This window comes from Dasypus novemcinctus, chromosome 18, assembly GCF_030445035.2.
Source record: "Dasypus novemcinctus isolate mDasNov1 chromosome 18, mDasNov1.1.hap2, whole genome shotgun sequence".
NCBI lineage: Eukaryota > Metazoa > Chordata > Mammalia > Cingulata > Dasypodidae > Dasypus > Dasypus novemcinctus.
In genome coordinates this window covers 50,898,762-50,916,084 of record NC_080690.1, presented here as the reverse complement: position 1 = coordinate 50,916,084, position 17,323 = coordinate 50,898,762, and the positions used below count along the sequence as shown (strand labels likewise).

At 45.3% G+C, this 17,323-nt stretch overlaps 1 protein-coding gene across 4 annotated transcripts in view; it reads left to right on the top strand.

The window, feature by feature from the left end:
- ANKRD27 (ankyrin repeat domain 27) overlaps window positions 1-17,323 on the top strand; it is a 76,746-nt gene that overhangs the window by 27,237 nt on the left and 32,186 nt on the right. For 2 of the 4 annotated variants that reach the window (XM_058280111.2, XM_058280114.2), the window contains 17 exons: window positions 1,001-1,157; window positions 1,889-2,043; window positions 2,459-2,518; window positions 2,607-2,660; window positions 2,761-2,826; window positions 2,914-2,990; window positions 3,650-3,771; window positions 5,103-5,181; window positions 5,852-5,984; window positions 9,279-9,371; window positions 10,585-10,712; window positions 11,278-11,360; window positions 13,013-13,128; window positions 13,570-13,662; window positions 15,351-15,548; window positions 16,975-17,034; window positions 17,129-17,248. In XM_058280111.2, coding sequence (XP_058136094.1) covers window positions 1,001-1,157; window positions 1,889-2,043; window positions 2,459-2,518; window positions 2,607-2,660; window positions 2,761-2,826; window positions 2,914-2,990; window positions 3,650-3,771; window positions 5,103-5,181; window positions 5,852-5,984; window positions 9,279-9,371; window positions 10,585-10,712; window positions 11,278-11,360; window positions 13,013-13,128; window positions 13,570-13,662; window positions 15,351-15,548; window positions 16,975-17,034; window positions 17,129-17,248 — 1,794 coding nt within the window. The remainder of the gene's footprint in view (window positions 1-1,000; window positions 1,158-1,888; window positions 2,044-2,458; window positions 2,519-2,606; window positions 2,661-2,760; window positions 2,827-2,913; window positions 2,991-3,649; window positions 3,772-5,102; window positions 5,182-5,851; window positions 5,985-9,278; window positions 9,372-10,584; window positions 10,713-11,277; window positions 11,361-13,012; window positions 13,129-13,569; window positions 13,663-15,350; window positions 15,549-16,974; window positions 17,035-17,128; window positions 17,249-17,323) is intronic. The other 2 variants (XM_058280113.2, XM_058280112.2) reach the window with 2 other exon arrangements.

The following is a 17,323-nucleotide window of genomic DNA, read 5'->3' as shown; positions in this document are numbered from 1 at the left end:
AGTTTCCTTTAATCTGGAATGTATCTTGAATATTTCATCTTTTGAGACATTGAAATTTTTGTCTTGTTTTATAGTAAGACTCTCAGCAGGTCTGTGTGATGTTTCCCCATGATTAGATTATAGTTATGCATTTGGGTAGGAATGTCACAGAATGGGTGTTTTATCTTTCTCAGCCTGTCATGTCAGGTGGCACATGATGTCAGTTTATCTCATCATGTTCATGTTAACTTTGGGGAATGCCATCTCTAGGAAAATGGAGACAGGAAGGTTCTGAGAAGGTAATGTTTCATTCCTAATCAGAGCTGGCCTATCCCCCTCCCTACCAACAGGAGAGCGAGGCCGCACTACCCTTGTCACTGGTACTGATGTTGTGGCTTGCCCCAGGGACTCAGCAGCTCCTGGCATTGCAGCGAGGGGTGAGGGAAGTGTGGGGTTACCCAAGTGTGGGCCCAGGGCACCAGCCTGGCTCGGTAGGCACATCGGCTCTCTTCCTGCTCTAGATCTGCTTGCCACGACTGTCTATGGCTTGCTAGTTTATTTGTTCTTTTTTGGGTATCTAAATTTGCAAAGAGAGCGGAAGGAATCAGGCTTATCAAGGCTGCTCTGCTCTGGGCACCCACTGTGGCTATATCTGAGTGAAAAGGACTGAGCAAGCCTCATCCACTTTGCAATGCAGGATCATTTTGATCTCTTATTCAGATAGGAGAACGTTTTTACTTTTTCCTCTACTCCAAGGAGCAATAATGCTTTCTCTTACATCATTTAACAAGGGCCAGATTACTATGTAGCCACTGCTACATAGAGAACAGAAGACGAACAAAAGGTGAACAAAGAGGAAAGAAAACACTTTAGGATCAAAAAGAGTAAAATGGAAGAGTGTTTGTGCCCCCACAAACCCACATAGCAGTGGAGGCGGGACAGGATCTGGTTGAGTGGTTGGGGGCTGGGCAAAGAGGAGTGACAGGCTACTACTGACGGAGTGACGGCTTTCTTGTTCTAGGATGTCTTTATCCAAGGAAACAGGATTAAATTAGGAGCCGGTTTTGCCTGTCTTCTCTCAGTGCCCATTCTCTTCGAAGAAACTTTCTACAATGAAAAAGAAGAAAGTTTCAGCATATTGTGTATAGCCCATCCTTTGGAAAAGAGAGAAAGTTCAGGTATTTTGGGAGAAAATCCCTTTCAAAAATTTTTTGTTGAATTCCCCCAGATGTAGTTGTTACAAGGTTAAACATCCCATAAAACATTCAAGAGCCCACTTTTCAGTGCCTGTTTTGAATAATTCCCCCTAGAACTTAAAAAGTCAGCTTGACCAAAAGGGATGTGGGTTGGGGCTATTGCATAGGGTTGCAAAAGCTGGATGCTGTACGAATCCAGGAGGCACCACTCATGCAGCCCTTGGGTACCTGAGATGGACCATGATGTGGGTGCACCCCTTGGAGGTGTACATGGTTGTAGTCCTGGCTTTGTCTCTGGGCCTCAGCTTTAGGGTTGTTCTTAGAGCATCAACCACCCAGCTCCACTGTTGTGCCTTTTTTAATGAATAAAAATTCTTTGGTCACCCCAGAAAACTGAGATAGTCATTGATGTGCTAAATACCCCTGAGGCTCTTTGGTAAGCCTTATTGCCAGGAATCTGGGCTCCTACATCTCAGCCTCAGAGGTCATGTTCACAGTTTTGCTCCAGAGTCCAGGCTCTCTGGACACTGGCTTGGTCCTCTGACTGGGCCACTCTTGGGCAGTATTTTGAAATGAGGACATTTACCCCCTCCTCCCCTAGAAGGTGGGACCCCAGAGCCTATGCAAGCAGGGCAAAGGATGTACTTCCCTCATCAGGAAACAGTAAACTTTTAAAAATTTTCAGTCAGCCTGATGCTCTGCTTCTTTTTCAGAAGAGCCTTCAACACCCTCAGATCCCTTTTCCCTGAAAACCATTGAGGATGTGAGAGAATTTTTGGGAAGACACACAGAGAAATTTGACAAGAACATTGCCTCTTTCCACCGAACATTCAGAGAATGTGAAAGAAAGAGCCTTCGTCATCACATAGTCAGTAGCTGCGTTTTTCCCTGTCTCAGGGCACCAGGAGCCCTCTCTGTTTACTCTAAAACTTTGTTGGGTGCTTTCTCCACTGTTGGAAGTTTTATTTAATTTTTTTTTTTCTAATTATCAAAGTGATAAAAGCCACTGTAGAAAACTAGAGCATCATGGAGAGTATAAAGATAAATATTATGATTATCTTTGCTAACCCCAAGAGGAATGTGTTCCTACTCTCTAAAAGAAAGTTGAGGAAAAATCATGAACTTAATTTGATAAACTTGCATTGTTGCTTTAAGCTTACCATCCAGGAGTTAAAGTTTGTGAAGTGTTCCCCTCATGCCAGGATGCATTCCATGTTCTCATTTTGGTGTTAGGGCCTCTTATTGTGAAGGTGACCTGCCTCTCTCTGGTCTGTGTTGCACAGGACTCGGTGAATGCTCTCTATACCAAGTGCCTCCAGCAGCTGCTGAGGGACTCTCACCTGGTGAGTAGCAGGGCACTCCAAAGAGAGAATTTGCAGTTTGCTCACATGCAAAGCCAGGTACTTTAATGGTACTTTTCTCATCCTCTAGAAAATGCTTGCCAAACAGGAGGCCCAGATGAACCTGATGAAGCAGGCAGTAGAGGTAAGAGGCCAAGGCAGTGAGGGGAGAAAAGCTGTAGGGGCTGGGAGACTCTCCTTGTTGCCCGATCCATGCCTTGAATTGGGGCCCATTGATTTCACAGATGTATGTGCAGCATGATATTTACAATCTGATCTTTAAATATGTGGGGACCATGGAGGCAAGCGAGGTAGGTTCTAAATCATCTTCTTCTGAGATAGAAGCTTTGTACTTTGCTTTTTAAGAAATGTGAAGCTTTGTTAAAATCTGTTGTTAGGATGCTGCCTTTAACAAAATCACAAGAAGCCTTCAAGACCTTCAGCAGAAAGATATTGGCGTGAAACCCGAGTTCAGGTAAGCGTTTGTGCTGCACCTGCTCAGGGTCTTTGGAGCTGTGATGCTGCTTCTCTTCCTGAAGCAGGGCTCATTGGCAGCAGTGACAGCTTGTTGCTTTGACTTTGTTAGTACTGAAGAGCATTGGAGTTATTTGTTACCAAACATAAAGGGTTGATGTTGACGGATGACCGTTTCATAGCTGTCACCTCCCGCACCTGCATGCCAACCTGCAGGCTAGATGGGAGCTGAAGGGGACAGGGTTATGTACCTAGCTAAAGGGCTGTGTCCATCTCACCTCTAGGTGGGCACACAGCTTGCCTGGGTGGGTCCTGCTTGCAGACACCTCACCTGCCTGTGTCAGGGAACCTTGACTCTTGGCAGTTGATTTATGTTCACTAGGTGCAAAAATGTCTGAAATGTCTAGGTTTAAACTTTTTTTTCCCCTTGGGCTCTTCTCCCAATTTCTGATGCAATTATATCACCTGGTAGCCTGAACAGGACATTTAAATCTGTTGTGTTTTACCCTGACTTGAGTCAGAATACTTCTGTTTCTACTTTTACTTTTCATTGCTTATGGTTTCTTGTAAGAAATTTATAACTTGAAGGTATATTATTAGATTAAGGAAGAAAGGGTCTTCCTGTGGTCTTAAGTTGTCACTTGCTAAATTATTTTACAGCTTCAACATACCTCGTGCAAAGAGAGAACTGGGTCAACTGAACAAATGTACTTCCCCACAACAGAAGCTGGTTTGTTTGCGAAAGGTGGTGCAGCTAATTACACAGTCTCCTAGCCAGAGAGGTTTGTGCTTGGGGAGGGCCCTGGCAGTGGAATGGACGCGTATAACCTGTTGAAAGGCTTCTGGAGGGGCAGTACTGCCTTAAAGGATCACACAAATGGAGCTGATGTTTGGCCAGTGCATTTCTGTATGAGTGCACTGCAGTCTCTTCTGATTGCTAGGGAGCCTGGCAATGGGTGGGTAGGTTTGGCACAGTTTGGGTAAGAAAACAGTGGCAAGGAAGCAGCAGTTTTAAAAATGAGCCAGTCTGGTGGTGGGTACAAGGTTGGCACATGGTCATTATGGTTTACATCATATACTTCTCCCTAATTTCATATATGTTTGAAATTTTCCATTAAAAGGTAAACCAGACATTCATAAGTGAATATTCTTGTTCTCAGGAAATGTACAAGGAAGTATTATGTGTTCAAGGAGATAATGTATACAACCTATTCCCAAGTGTTTAGAAAATAAATAGATAAGTGGATGGGTGGATGGAGATAGGTAGATAAATAGAATGATATGGCATATGTGGCAAAATGTTAAAAACTGGTGGGTCTCTTATGTTGGAGTTCTCTATATGGGTTTTGTATTATTTTTCAACTGTCCTATAAGCTTGAAACTATTTCAAAATAAAAATTTTAAGGAAAAAAGTAAACAAAATAAGCCAAGGAAAAAGTACCAAGGAGGAGGCAGATTTATGTGCATAGAAAGGGGGCAATCTTCAAGGCATTAATATATCTTAATAGTGAAATAACAAGAGTATATGTGTGTGTGTATATATATATATGTCACACTTCCAACAGCATTAAAGAAAGGGGAGCGGGTGTATCGAGCCATAGGTGCATTCATGGACTGTTTATGGAAAAATACACAGGAAGCAGCAGGAGTAGCCTCTGGGAAAGGGATGGGAGGGACATTCATAATTTGCTGTTATGCACGGTTTGAACTTTTAAACATGTAATGATTTACTTAAAATTTCAAAATAAAAAAAAAGTCAAGCTCCAGGTTGGCACAGATTCCACAGTGCTTAAAACAGAAATGACCTCAGGAAGGAAGGGTCTTTGGCCACATCTTTGCTTTGTTTCCACTATCACTGATGTCACTGTCCCTAATGATCTAGGGAGGTGATGAGGGCTAGTCTTCTTAGAGTTACCTTCTTTTGAGCGTGTTCTGAAAGTGCTTTGCTTTCTTTTTCCCTCCTGTATCTGATCTCTAGGCAGGTTGCTGTAAAGCTAATTGTAATCTTACTGGATTGTGGTTTTGTGGGTTGGATGGTGGTGGGGAGTTGATATGTTTGTTGGTCCATTTGAGTCTCATGATGGTCTTTGAACACGTTTTTTCCCCTTTTTAGTCAACTTGGAAACCATGTGTGCTGATGATCTTCTGTCAGTCCTGTTATATTTGCTTGTGAAAACAGAGATTCCTAACTGGTAACACTTTTTGTTAAAATCCTTTATAAAAAATGACAATATTATATCATGGTAATTTTTAGTGTAACTCTAGGAAGAGCCACTTTGATTTAAGTGAATAATCCCTATGAGCCGTCCGTTTACAGATGGGGACTCTGAGACCCAGAGAGCTTACATTTCTCGTTCTGGAACACACAGCTGGTCACTGGCTACATGGGAAGCTGACCCCAGTTCTGTTGGACCCCGCAGCTTACTTTACAATATTCATCTTTCTGAAAATTAGACTATACAGGGAAAAGTAACAAGTGTTTTCACTTTATTTCCCTGATTGCACACACTCTAAATAGAAAATATCCTCTTTCATACTTACATAGGAAGTACGTGAATATAAGCTATTATTTGGGAGGGCTCTGTGTTGTGCATCTTCATTTATTGGTGAGTTTGGAAAAATATTTTTTAGTCGTTGTAAGTGCAGTTGTGCCCTTCAGCTGCTCCTGTGCAGGTCAGCTTCACAGTCAGCACTGCTGGGCCTAGCACTGGTCAGCTCAGGGACAGTGGCCCTAGCTCCCTGGAGACAGAGTCCTTACGGGCTTGCTTTAGGCATTCGATGAGTCGTGCAAGCCAGCAGCATGTGTTTGCAGCCGTGCTCATGTGGTACACAACGATAAAACTTCTTTCCTCCTTTTGTTAGGATGGCAAATTTGAGTTATATCAAAAACTTCAGATTTAGCAGCTCGGCAAAAGATGAATTGGGATACTGCCTGACCTCAGTTGAGGCTGCAATTGAATACATTCGGCAAGGAAGCCTCTCCATGAAACCACCCGTAAGATCTCACTCCTGCCTTGACCTTTCTTTGTGGGTATCCTGCACATTTGGTGACGTTGGGGGGTTTGTGCAGGTAGGGGCATTCTCCAAGAATGGGGCCTCAGCTGTTGGGGGACTGTGAGTCTTGAGGAGGCCGGCCTATTTCATTTCATACTAACCAGTAAAATGTGACAGTATGCACAGAAGCCACAAGAGATTTCTATATTACAAACCAAGAGTCCTGAGGATTGAATATTGATGTGATCTCAATTTTTTACTGATTTCAGAATTTCCTAAAGTAATAAGTTAAAACATCTGGGAAAGAATACAGGACTGTCCAGACAGATGCACTTGGGTAAAAGTACTGAATTAATTATTAACATTTTAATGTATTTTTCAGTCTTTTCCTATCATGTGTATTGTACATAATTAAGATGGTATTATATATAGCATTGGACTATCGTCTTTTTCCCCCCAAAAGAATACATTTTTTTCTGATTACATGACTAATATTTGTTTGTAAATAATATTTGCAATATATAAAGTTACAGTGAAAACAGTAGCCTCTTATAAACCTCATTAGCCAGGGATGATTTTTAACATTTTGGTATATATCCTTTTTCTGTGTATATACAATGTTATTTTTAAACAAAATTCGAAATAATGCTGTACTTGCTCGGTGTGTAACCTGACAGCGTTATGATGTTTGATGAATTAATTTCTGCTTTTGGCTGGGCTCTGGTTTGATCCCCTGCTGACGTTTGATCCCCTGCTGGTGAAATTAGAAGCTGTCCATTCCAAGCTCAGATATGACTGGCTGAACAGGTGTTTGCTTCTACCATGCTTTGTTTCTGTATTTAAGGGGAAATCACTGAAATTCCTGAACACACGTATGTGCCTGCATGCCTCTACAAGCACACGTGTGCAGAATTAGAATTGCCATTTGTTTTCATAGTGCGGAGTCAGATTTCTTTGTGTGAGCCATCTTCTGTGAGACTCTGGAATGTGTGGTGCCCTCATGGTGCTAGTGTGGTTCCCGTGCTGCGCACCCTGCCCTTCCAGTCCTTTCCCTCTCATTGGTCTAGGAAGCTGCTCCCCTCCTGGTCCTGTCAGCCTGCAAGGGAACCTGGCCTGATGTTGCCACCTGGAGCCAAGGGTGTTTTGTCAGCTGGAGGCGTCCATGTCTGGAAAGTGCTCCTGATTCCTTGTTGCCCCATACAGGAGGGCTTCCTGCTTTCTTACTTTCTGTGGTGCTCAGGTAGAAGGCCAGGACTTTAACACCTTTGGCCAGATTGTAAGATGGCTGTTAAAACATACCTCTTTTTTTTCCCGCTGGTAAACATTTTATTTTTAAATAATTTTATACTTAACAGTAAAATTGCAAAAATAATACAAAACCCATACAGAGAACTCTACCATATCCCTGATACCCAGATCTACCAGTTTTAACATTTGGCCACATTTGCTGTATCATCTATCTATGCATCTATGTATCCATCAGTCTGTCTGTCTGTATCTACCTACCTACCTTCCTAGCTATTTATCTCTCTCTCTTTTCTGAACATTTGAGTGTAGGTTGTATGCATCATGCTCCTTTTTTTTTTCTAAAGATTTATTTATTTCTCTCCCCTTCCCCTCCCCCCGCCCCAGTTGTCTGTTCTCTGTGTCTATTTGCTGTGTGTTCTTTGTCTGCTTCTGTTGTTGTCAGCGGCATGGGAATCTGTGTCTCTTTTTGTTGTGTCATCTTGTTGTGTCAGCTCTCCATGTGTGCGGCACCATTCCTGGGCAGGCTGAACTTTCTTTCGCCCTGGGCGGCTCTGCTTACGGGGCGCACTCCTTGCGTGTGGGGCTCCCCTACGTGGGGGATACGCTTGCGTGGCATTGTGCGCATCAGCACTGCACATGGGCCAGCTGCACACAGGTCAAGGAGGCCCGGGGTTTGAACCATGGACCTCCCATGTGGTAGATGGATGCCCTAACCACTGGGTCAAGTCCGCTTCCCGCATCATGCTCCTTGAACACATAATACTTCCATGTACATTTCCTAAGAACAAGGATATTCACTTATGTAACCATGTTAAGTATAGTTATCATGTTCAAGACCTTTAACATTGACATAAAGCTTTCATTCTATATCCCATTTTTTCCCTTATGTCCCAATAACGTCCTTTTGGGAACCTTTCTCCTCTGTTATTAGATCCAGTCCAGGATCATGTATTGAATTTAATTGTCATTATCTTTTTAGTTGCTTTTTTCCTTTTCAGTTGTAGAAGCATATACAATATAAATGTTGTATATTTATATTACAACATGAGCTGCTTGGCTATATAAATCCCAGTATAAGGCAGGTTGTTAGTGTAGTAATAGCAGCTGGGAGCAAAAATAGTTTTAATTCTGAGGTGTTCATGTTCATTTTCTGAATTGGCCCTCTTAGGGGACTAGCATGAGGGACCCTGCCTTGACAGAAGACCCTGGAAATGGTCCATCCCTAGAAGTGCTGTTGGCTCTATCTTTGGCTGGACTCTCAAGTCAGAACTTTGAAGACTGTAAAGGGAAAGCCATATCCTACAATATTGTCAGCATTTGGTGAATTTTTCTGGCAGCAGCTGGCCTGGGGAAAAAGTCCTCTTTACTTGCTGTTAAAATTCTTTTTTCGGGAAGCTAATTTGTGATCAGACAATTTAGATGCAGGTGTTCAATTGACCAACGAAGTATCTTGCTGGAAATTATTTCATAAATAACTATAAATTTTTAGATTTTTTAATCGAGGTAAACCTTTATGAAGATCTGAATTTATTAACAGGGGTGGATCCTTGAATGCCAAACTGATCTGGGATTAGAGAATCTCTGCCCATGTCAGGAACTCCTCCAGGGTCCTGATGGACTTTGGGCTGGTGGCTATCCTGTCCACTCTTTTTAATAAGTATGCTAAAAATTAAGATCCCTCTCTCTCTTGCTGGTTGGCACTAGGAAATACAGAACAGCTTACCAAATGGGCCTACTGCTCTAGCCCCTGCCTAAAGCAGTGGGGGATTGGGCTCCACAGGCATTAGGACAGATGTTTTTAAGGGGAGGACGTCAGGACAATCCCAGGTTCCCTTCTGGGGGTGATTGCAGGAAACTATTGTTAGAGCTGCCACTTCCTGAAGAGTCAACCCCACCAGGGTCTGCTCTGTCCCAGTGGGCTGGTGCAGGTGTGGGAGGGAGAGGGAAGCACTCTGGGTCCTGTTCTGCTCTCTGGGCCTGTTTTCTGAATGATCTGCATGGAAAGCACCTGATGTGGGAATAAATAGGTTGTTTGGTTTTCCTGCAGGAATCTGAGGGCTTTGGCGACCGACTGTTCCTTAAGCAAAGAATGAGCTTACTTTCTCAGATGACATCAACTCCCATTGACTGCTTATTCCAGGTGAGACACCAAGAAGTCTTCCTGGGCAAAGGCGAGAGAGGACTGCACTGGCTCCACGCCTCTAGTATATCTATGAAAGCATCTCTGTGAAAGCCGTCTGAGTGGCCTCCAAGTAGAGCCGGTGAAGGGAATACTGAGGTTCTAGAGTTGGAGCAGCAGGTCTCCCGCCTCTTCTCCACCATGCTGTGCTGCATCTGCTGGACCAGCACAATGGTGCTGCACAGGAGCCCCCTGCCTGGTCGGGACCCCTCCTCTCTCAGCAGGCTGCTGTCTGCGTGTGCATGTGTATGCGCCGGGCACTGGTTTGGTGGGTCATCGTGGCACGCTGGGGAAGACAGGGCCGGAAGAGTCTGTGGAGAGCCCTGTGAGTCCTTTTGTTGATGGGGTCTCCTACTGATTGCCTGGTGGCTACCTTTCCTAGGGAGGTGATAAAGTCCACACTGAGGCCCAGAGGTGTGCTGGCCCCTCCTGCTCTTGCCTTGTGGTTTTTGTCATGTTGTTTTAATTATGAAAACTTAAATTATGGAAATTTTACAAAAGTAGAGTAGTATAATTAAGTAATTGAGCCCTCACCCAGCTTCAGCAGTAACTACCATAGTGCCAGTCTTGTTTCATCTCTACCCCTCCCACCTTCCCTATCCACCCAGATTATCTTGAAGCCAATTCCAGAGAGCAATTCCTGTCATTCATGCATAATTAGATATGGACTCTAAAAAAGTTGGCATCTTAGAAAATAAATATTCCTCAATATTGATAAGTATTTTTTTTAAAGATTTAATTTTTTATTTATTTCTCCTCCCTTCCCTGACCTCCCCCCCAGTTGTCTGCTCTCTCTGTCCATTCGCTGTGTGTTCTTCTGTGTCTGCTTGTATTCTTGTCAGTGGCACCAGGAATCTGTGTCTCTTTTTGTTGTGTCATCTTGCTGTGTCAGCTCTCTGTGTGTGCGGCACCACTCCTGGACAGGCTACACTTTTTTCATGCTGGGTGGCTCTCCTTATGGGGTTCACTCCTTGTGCGTGGGGCTCCCCTACGTGGGGGATACCCCTGCGCGGCATGGCACTCCTTGCATGCATCAGCACTGCACGTGGGCCAGCTTACCGCATGGATCAGGAGGCCCTGGGTTTGAACCTTGGACCTCCCATCTCGTAGGCGAATGCTCTATCCATTGAGCCAAATCCACTTCCCTGATAGTATTTTTGATGTTACTTTTTAGCACATTGCATCAGGTAACCAGAAAGAAGTAGAAAGACTTCTGAGTCAAGAAGACCATGATAAAGATGCCATCCAAAAGATGTGTCACCCTCTGTGTTTCTGTGATGACTGTGAGAAACTCGTCTCTGGGTAAGAGGGTCCTCTTGGGTGGGTACACTGGGAATAAGGAGATATGACCTGGGCTGTGAGCATTTCTATGTACTTGCCATACAACTGTGAATAAGGAACTTATCTTCTCTATACCTTAGCTTTTTCAGCTCTAAATTGGGGACAGTAACATCTTCCTTGCTTACCTCTTTGGAGAATCAGATGGAACAAAGGTTGTAAAGATATTGGCACACTGCTGGATGCCAGGGTAGCATTCAGAAGGGTGTGCAGAAAATGGGTTTTAGGATGGAAGGAATGTCAGCTTCTCTCACAAAGCATTTCTGGTTTCCCATTACCCTTGTCGGTTTTTTTTGCGGGATGTAGAGACCTAGAGGGGTGGGCACACTGGAGCTAGATGCTTTAGGTTACCCCCTGGAGGAGATGGAGCAGGGGCTGGGTGGTCCCCAACCATTGTAGAAGAGACACAACTTGGACCTCATCTTGTGACCTGTCTCTAGTCGCAGGACCCTGGCAGTTCCAACCTTTTCGTGGAGAGGCGTTGCCATGCCATTCCCATGGTGTATTTTCTGTATCTTCTCTCTTGTAGGAGGCTGAATGACCCTTCAGTTGTCACTCCATTCTCCAGGGATGACAGGGGTCATACACCACTGCATGTGGCTGCTCTCTGTGGTATGTGGTCTTGGGCTGGCAGAGGGATAGTGCCAAGGCTGGCCCAGCAGGGGCAAGGCTGAATGGTGTGATGGTGGTTGGTGGAAGCAGCTGCATCATGGGCCCAGCCCCCTAGGGCTACCCTGGGAGGAGGAGAGCAGTGACTGTTCTGTAGGCCTTGGGCCACCGTGTCACCTCCCTAGCTGGAAGAGCATGTGCATATAGTGCTCACTGTTGTCTCTGAGCTATGAGAATGGTCTCAGAATTGTCAGTGGGAATCTGGTAGTCCTGCTTTTAAGAAATTTTATTGTATTTTGAAGTGTACACTCAAGGTAGAAAACACACCTCCCCCAGTATCACCTGCCACTTTACTGTCCTCCAGAGATCGTTTTGATTTATGATCATCTGGAATTTCTGCATGCTTTTGTGATGGTATATATAAAAGATATGATCATGTAGAGCTCCTACTGTTCTGTGCTGTACCTTTGTCTCTTGGCAATGCATAAAGACATTTCTCCTTGGAAATATGTGTCCCCCCACCCAAGATGGCTCCCTTGTCTGTCTGCTTGTTGTTTTGTTTGTTGTTTACATTCATCGTTTGCTTGTTGTTTTTGCTTGTTGTCTGCTAGTTGTCTGTTTTTTCTTTAGGAGGTACTGGGAACTGAACCCAGGACCTCCCATGTGGGAGGTGGGTGCTCAACTGCTTGAGCCACATCTGCTCCCTGCTCATTTGTTTTCACTCATTGTCTGCCCATTGTTTGCTCTTGTCTTGCTCGTTGTTTTTGCCCAAAGTTTGCTTGTTGTTTGTCTTCTTTAAGAGGCACCAGGAACCAAATCAGGGATCTCCCATGTGGTAGATGGAAACCCAATCACTTGAGCCACATCCACTTCCCCAATATGTTTTTTTTTTTTTTAAGATTTATTTATTTATTTTCCCCCCTTCTCCGCCCACCCTGCTGTTTTTGCTGTCTGTGTTGTCTTCTCATTTTCTCTCCTCTAGGATTCACCAGGATTCAATCCTGGAGACTCTAATGTGGAGAGAGGTTCCTGTCAATTGCGCCACCTCAGTTCCTGGTTTCTGTTGCTTTTCACCTTGACTCTCCCCTTGTCTCTCTTTGGTTGCGTCATCATCTTGCTGCATGACTCACTTGCACGGGCGCTGGCTCACCACGCAGGCACTTGAGCTCACCACGCAGGCACTCGCGCTCACCGGCTCATCATGTGGGCACTCGCGTGGGCACTGACTTGTCACACAGGCATGCTTTCTCTTTTTTTTCACCAGGAAGCCCCAGGAATCCAACCTACGTCCTCCCATATGGTAGGCGGCAGCTCTATCAGTTGAGCCACATCCACTTCCCCCAACATGTTTTTTAATGGCTGTGTAATAATCCATCTTATGACTTGATGAACCATGGACTCTCCTTGGGATGTCTAAGGCTCTTTTCCTTTAACTTTTGTTGCTGGGATGTGGATTTGAGTTGGGTTTTCTCTGAGGGATGCCCCAAAGTGTTCTGAGACTGCAGAGTCTTACTGGAAGTCTCAAGTAGAAAACTATCTCCTGGCGTGTCTCATGCCTGGTAATCTGAGGGTAAAATCATGTTGTTGTTTTATATTCAGGGCTTGGTAGGCCTCTCCCCTTTCCTCCTCAGTTGTGATGTTCCTCTGTCCTACAGGGCAGGCCTCCCTCATTGACCTCCTCGTTTCCAAAGGCGCCGTGGTGAACGCCACTGACTACCATGGGTCGACACCACTGCATCTCGCATGCCAGAAGGGCTGCCAGAGCGTGACGGTGAGCATCCACCCGGCTGTGAGTACAGCTTGTGTGGGCATGGCTCTTCCTGCGGATTCTGCGGCTATGCTGGCCATGCTGTGTACGCATCTCCAGAGGGCCTCTGCTGTCCCACACTGGCTCTTCCATAGCCCTACGCTCAGGGCTGCGAGTCTGAGGCACCACTCTGGGGGAGCAGGATCCCTGGACAAGACTGTTAGGCTTAGGTTTGAAACTCATGATAATAAGGGGGAAGAAAGGGTATGGCTATAGACTTTTTCCTTTAATCTCTAAAGGTTTGTTAAGAAGGATGGGAGTGACGATATCATTTAATAGTGATATAAGTAAATAAGATTTAAAATGGGGACAGGTGAGCTCACCCTTATAAGACTCAAGGCTGCACTTTCTGTGGCTGCACTGCCTGTTTAGCTGGTGCTCATCTCTTCCTCTCTCCTCTGGAAGCTGCTGCTGCTGCACTACAAAGCCAGTGCCGAAGTGCAGGATAACAATGGCAATACTCCCCTCCACCTGGCCTGCACGTATGGGCACGAAGATGTAAGTGGTTCTTGCTGTCGTGAAAGCATTTGTTCCTACCTTTTCCACTCAAGGAAAAACAAGCATTTATAATTACTTTAACTTAGTATTTTGTGTTGATAAGTATCAGAACATTTGGTGAGCATTGCTGCAGATGCTGTATTGAAATAATAGAAATCCAAAACTTGATTGCCTATTATCTCATTCTGAAATTAAATAATTTTCATTCATCTCAACTAACATCTGGTTCTTAACTTTGTTAATATTCAGTTTTTACATATTCTATTTTTATAGTAATATCACGGACTTTTATATTTTCCATTGTCTGATTATTTTACTGTCTGTGTGTTATATTTTCCTAACCACTGCTCCTGCTTCTTCCCATACTGATATACTGATAGATTTTTATGTACATGGGTTTAGGCTGGTTGAGGCACAAAAATTGGACCATAGCCTATATATATATATTTTTTAAGATTTATTTTATTTATTTCTCCACCCCCCCTTTGTTGTTTACACTCACTATCTGCTCTCTGTGTCTGTTCGTTGTGTGCTCGTCTTCTTTTTAGGAGGCACTGGGAACCAAACCTGGGACCTCCCATGTGGGAGGGAGGCACCCAATGGCTTGAGCCACCTCTGCTCCCACTTGCGTCTCAATGAGTTTCCTCGTTGTGTCTCTTCATGTCATCTCACTGCATCACCTTGCTGTCTAAGCTCACTGTGCCAGCCCATTGCTTCAGTTCACTTTTCTCGTTTTCTTTAGGAGGAACCGGAAACCAAACCTGTCCTCCCTTGTGGTAGGCGGGGCCCAACTGCTTGAGCCACATCCGCTTCCCCCTATACATTTTTTGCAACTTACTTCCTTATTTAGTATTATATCATGGGAATTTTCTAGGTCAATAAATATAGATCTAACCTATTATTTAATAGCTGCACAGTAATTTATCCTATGGATTGTGTCAGGGTCCCCAGGAATACCCCCAGGTACAGTGATTCACTAGCAGGACTTCACAGGACTCCACATGTTGTCATACTCATGGCTCTAATTTATTACAGTGAAAGGACACACAGCAGAATCAGCCAAGGGAAAGGGCACATGGGGTGAAGTCCAGAGGAGACCAGGCGTAAGCTTCCAAGAGTCCCTGCCCATGGAGTCACATAGAACATGCATAATTCCTCCAGCAATGAGTTGTGACAACATGTGAGAAAAGTTGTCTACTAGGGCAGCTTATAAGAGACTCAATGTCCGAGATTTTTATTGGGAATTTAGGTACCCTCTGCCTGGCACGTACCAGAACTCCCGACTCCCAGAAGGAAAGCAGGTGCTCAGCATAAACCACATTGTTGTAAAAACAGTTCGGGCATAGTCAGCCACCCTTCTCACTTAGGCAACTATGGGAATACTCCCGAAATCCAAGTCCCAGATGCCAGCCAAGGGCCACCCTTACGAGCAGGCCTTTCTAGGGCTGGCAGTCTTGGCCCGCTGTGGCTGGTTACTCTATTCTGCACATCGATACATCATAGTTTTATCCAGCCATTTCTTATTGATTGGCAGTTGAGTTCTTTTGAAAAAAACAATGTGTGCTGATTAGGTAACATGGAACCCTGGAGGTCTAACTCTGTTGCTGCACAATTGGTGATGGAGAAAAGGACTGGACTGCCAACACTGGCATGTTAGTTATTAGTGCCATTTCTTCATTCCTTGGCAGTGTGTGAAGGCTCTGGTATACTATGATGTGCACACCTGCAGACTGGATATTGGCAACGAGAAAGGAGACACTCCCCTGCACATAGCTGCACGTTGGGGTTATCAGGGCATCATAGAGACATTGCTACAAAATGGAGCATCCACAGAGATCCAGAACAGACTGAAAGAAACACCACTCAACTGTGCATTAAACTCAAAGGTAGCCTTTTTCATCTCTGAGCAGCATGTGACTTAAAAAAAAATGAATGTCCATAGATTAGGTCTTTGCCTTGCAGGACTGGTTGTGCATTTGTGGCTGAGGATGGAATTGGCCTGCACACTCCCTGCTGCATTTGGGACCTGGTTGTTGATGGGTCTTATTTATATTATTTTCAGTTTTACTAGTATTTTTTTTCTCAGTGTTATTCCAAGAGCTGCTGCCAGCATGGTTTAACCTGGCCTCTGAGTGCTATTGATTTATCAGCAATTATAGTGGGTGAAAATGGGACAAAGGCTCTGAATGCAAAAGGCAGAGACAGGAATGGGGCAGGCATTCTGCCCCATTGGAGTGTTGGAGTTCTGTTTATCTTCAGTTCCTAGAAAGTTTATTCTAATTCAGGCAGTTTTGAACTGTTTCATTTTATACCCTTCCTGGTAGTGATTTCTGGGAACCTGTGAGTTTTGGCAACCTATAGAGAAAGTGCTACCTTTTAGAGGTGGGTGCAGTGAGCAATTCTTTGTGCCCTTGTCTCCCAGGAGCAGCTCTGCTGGGAGGGGTGTTTTAAGAGCAGTGCGTCAATGACCAGTCAGAGGCAGGAGTGGGCTGGGTGGCTATCAGACAGCCCTCCAGAATAGCAGCCACCTGCAGCTCACAAGTCTCCAGTTGCTGCCCTTTGCACAGACCCTGCTTTCAGCCTCCTCTTATTTTACCAGCTCCTTTTTTATAATTTCTAACTCTATTCTAAGGAGGTTTTTGTTTGTTCCTGTCTTATTCAGGGAGTAGCAGAGGGTTTGAAGGCATAAATCTCTGCTCCTCCCCCCAGGGTGATGGCAACTGTGTTATCTGTACACTCACAAGACCTTGGCTTTGGAGCAGCCCCAGCTAACTGGGACTGAATAGCATTGCCCTTGGCCTGAGAGGCCCTGGGGCAGGGAGATGGTGGTGAAGGTTCCTCTGCCTCTGTAGTTTCTATCATAGGCCCCTTCCACAGGGAAAGAGCAGGCTGCCTCCTTGGCTCAGCTCTGAACCACTCCTGCTTGAGACCTGCAGATGCCAGTGGAAAGGCCACCCTCTGTGCGGAGGGACAAAGAGGCCTGGAGGCCAGAAAGTGAGCTTTGAGGCCCTTTCCATGCCGAGGCCTCTTCTTCTCTGAGTCCATCCGTGGGGGAATACCTCTCCCCATTAGGACAAGAGGAAGCCGGGTTGAGGGGGTGGTTCCCAGACTTGGTTCCATGTCATCTTGAATAAGGCCCCACAGCTCCAGGCTGTGGTCTGTGTCTGATGGTGTGGCCAGGCTGTGTGGTCTGCGGCCCTCGCTGTGTTGGCATTACAAGGAGACAGGCAGGCAGTGGGGTACCATGGGGTGATGAGACCTTGTCACAGCCCATTTCACTTGGCAGTTTTACCATCCCCTTTGTCTTCCTAGATTCTTTCTGTGTTGGAAGCCAGTCATCTGTCCTTGGAAAAGAGGCCTAAGTCTTCCGAGGTAAATGAACAGTGCTGTGCTGCTTGGATGTTTGAGACCAAGGGCCTTTTCCCTGGCCCTCAAGTGTCCTTGTGGCCCATGTCCCTTCCTGCAGGTTCCTGCTCAGTCCCCTCAGCGCTCTGTGGATTCCCTCAGCCGGGCGTCCTCCACCTCCAGCTTCTCCTCCATGTCTGGGAGCTCCAGACGAGGAGAGACCAAGAGGGACTACAGAGAGGTGAGCCTTCCCAGTGGCAGCACAGATGAGGCCTTGGGGGCCCTGGCATTAGGGCAGCTGGTCAGGGAGCCACAT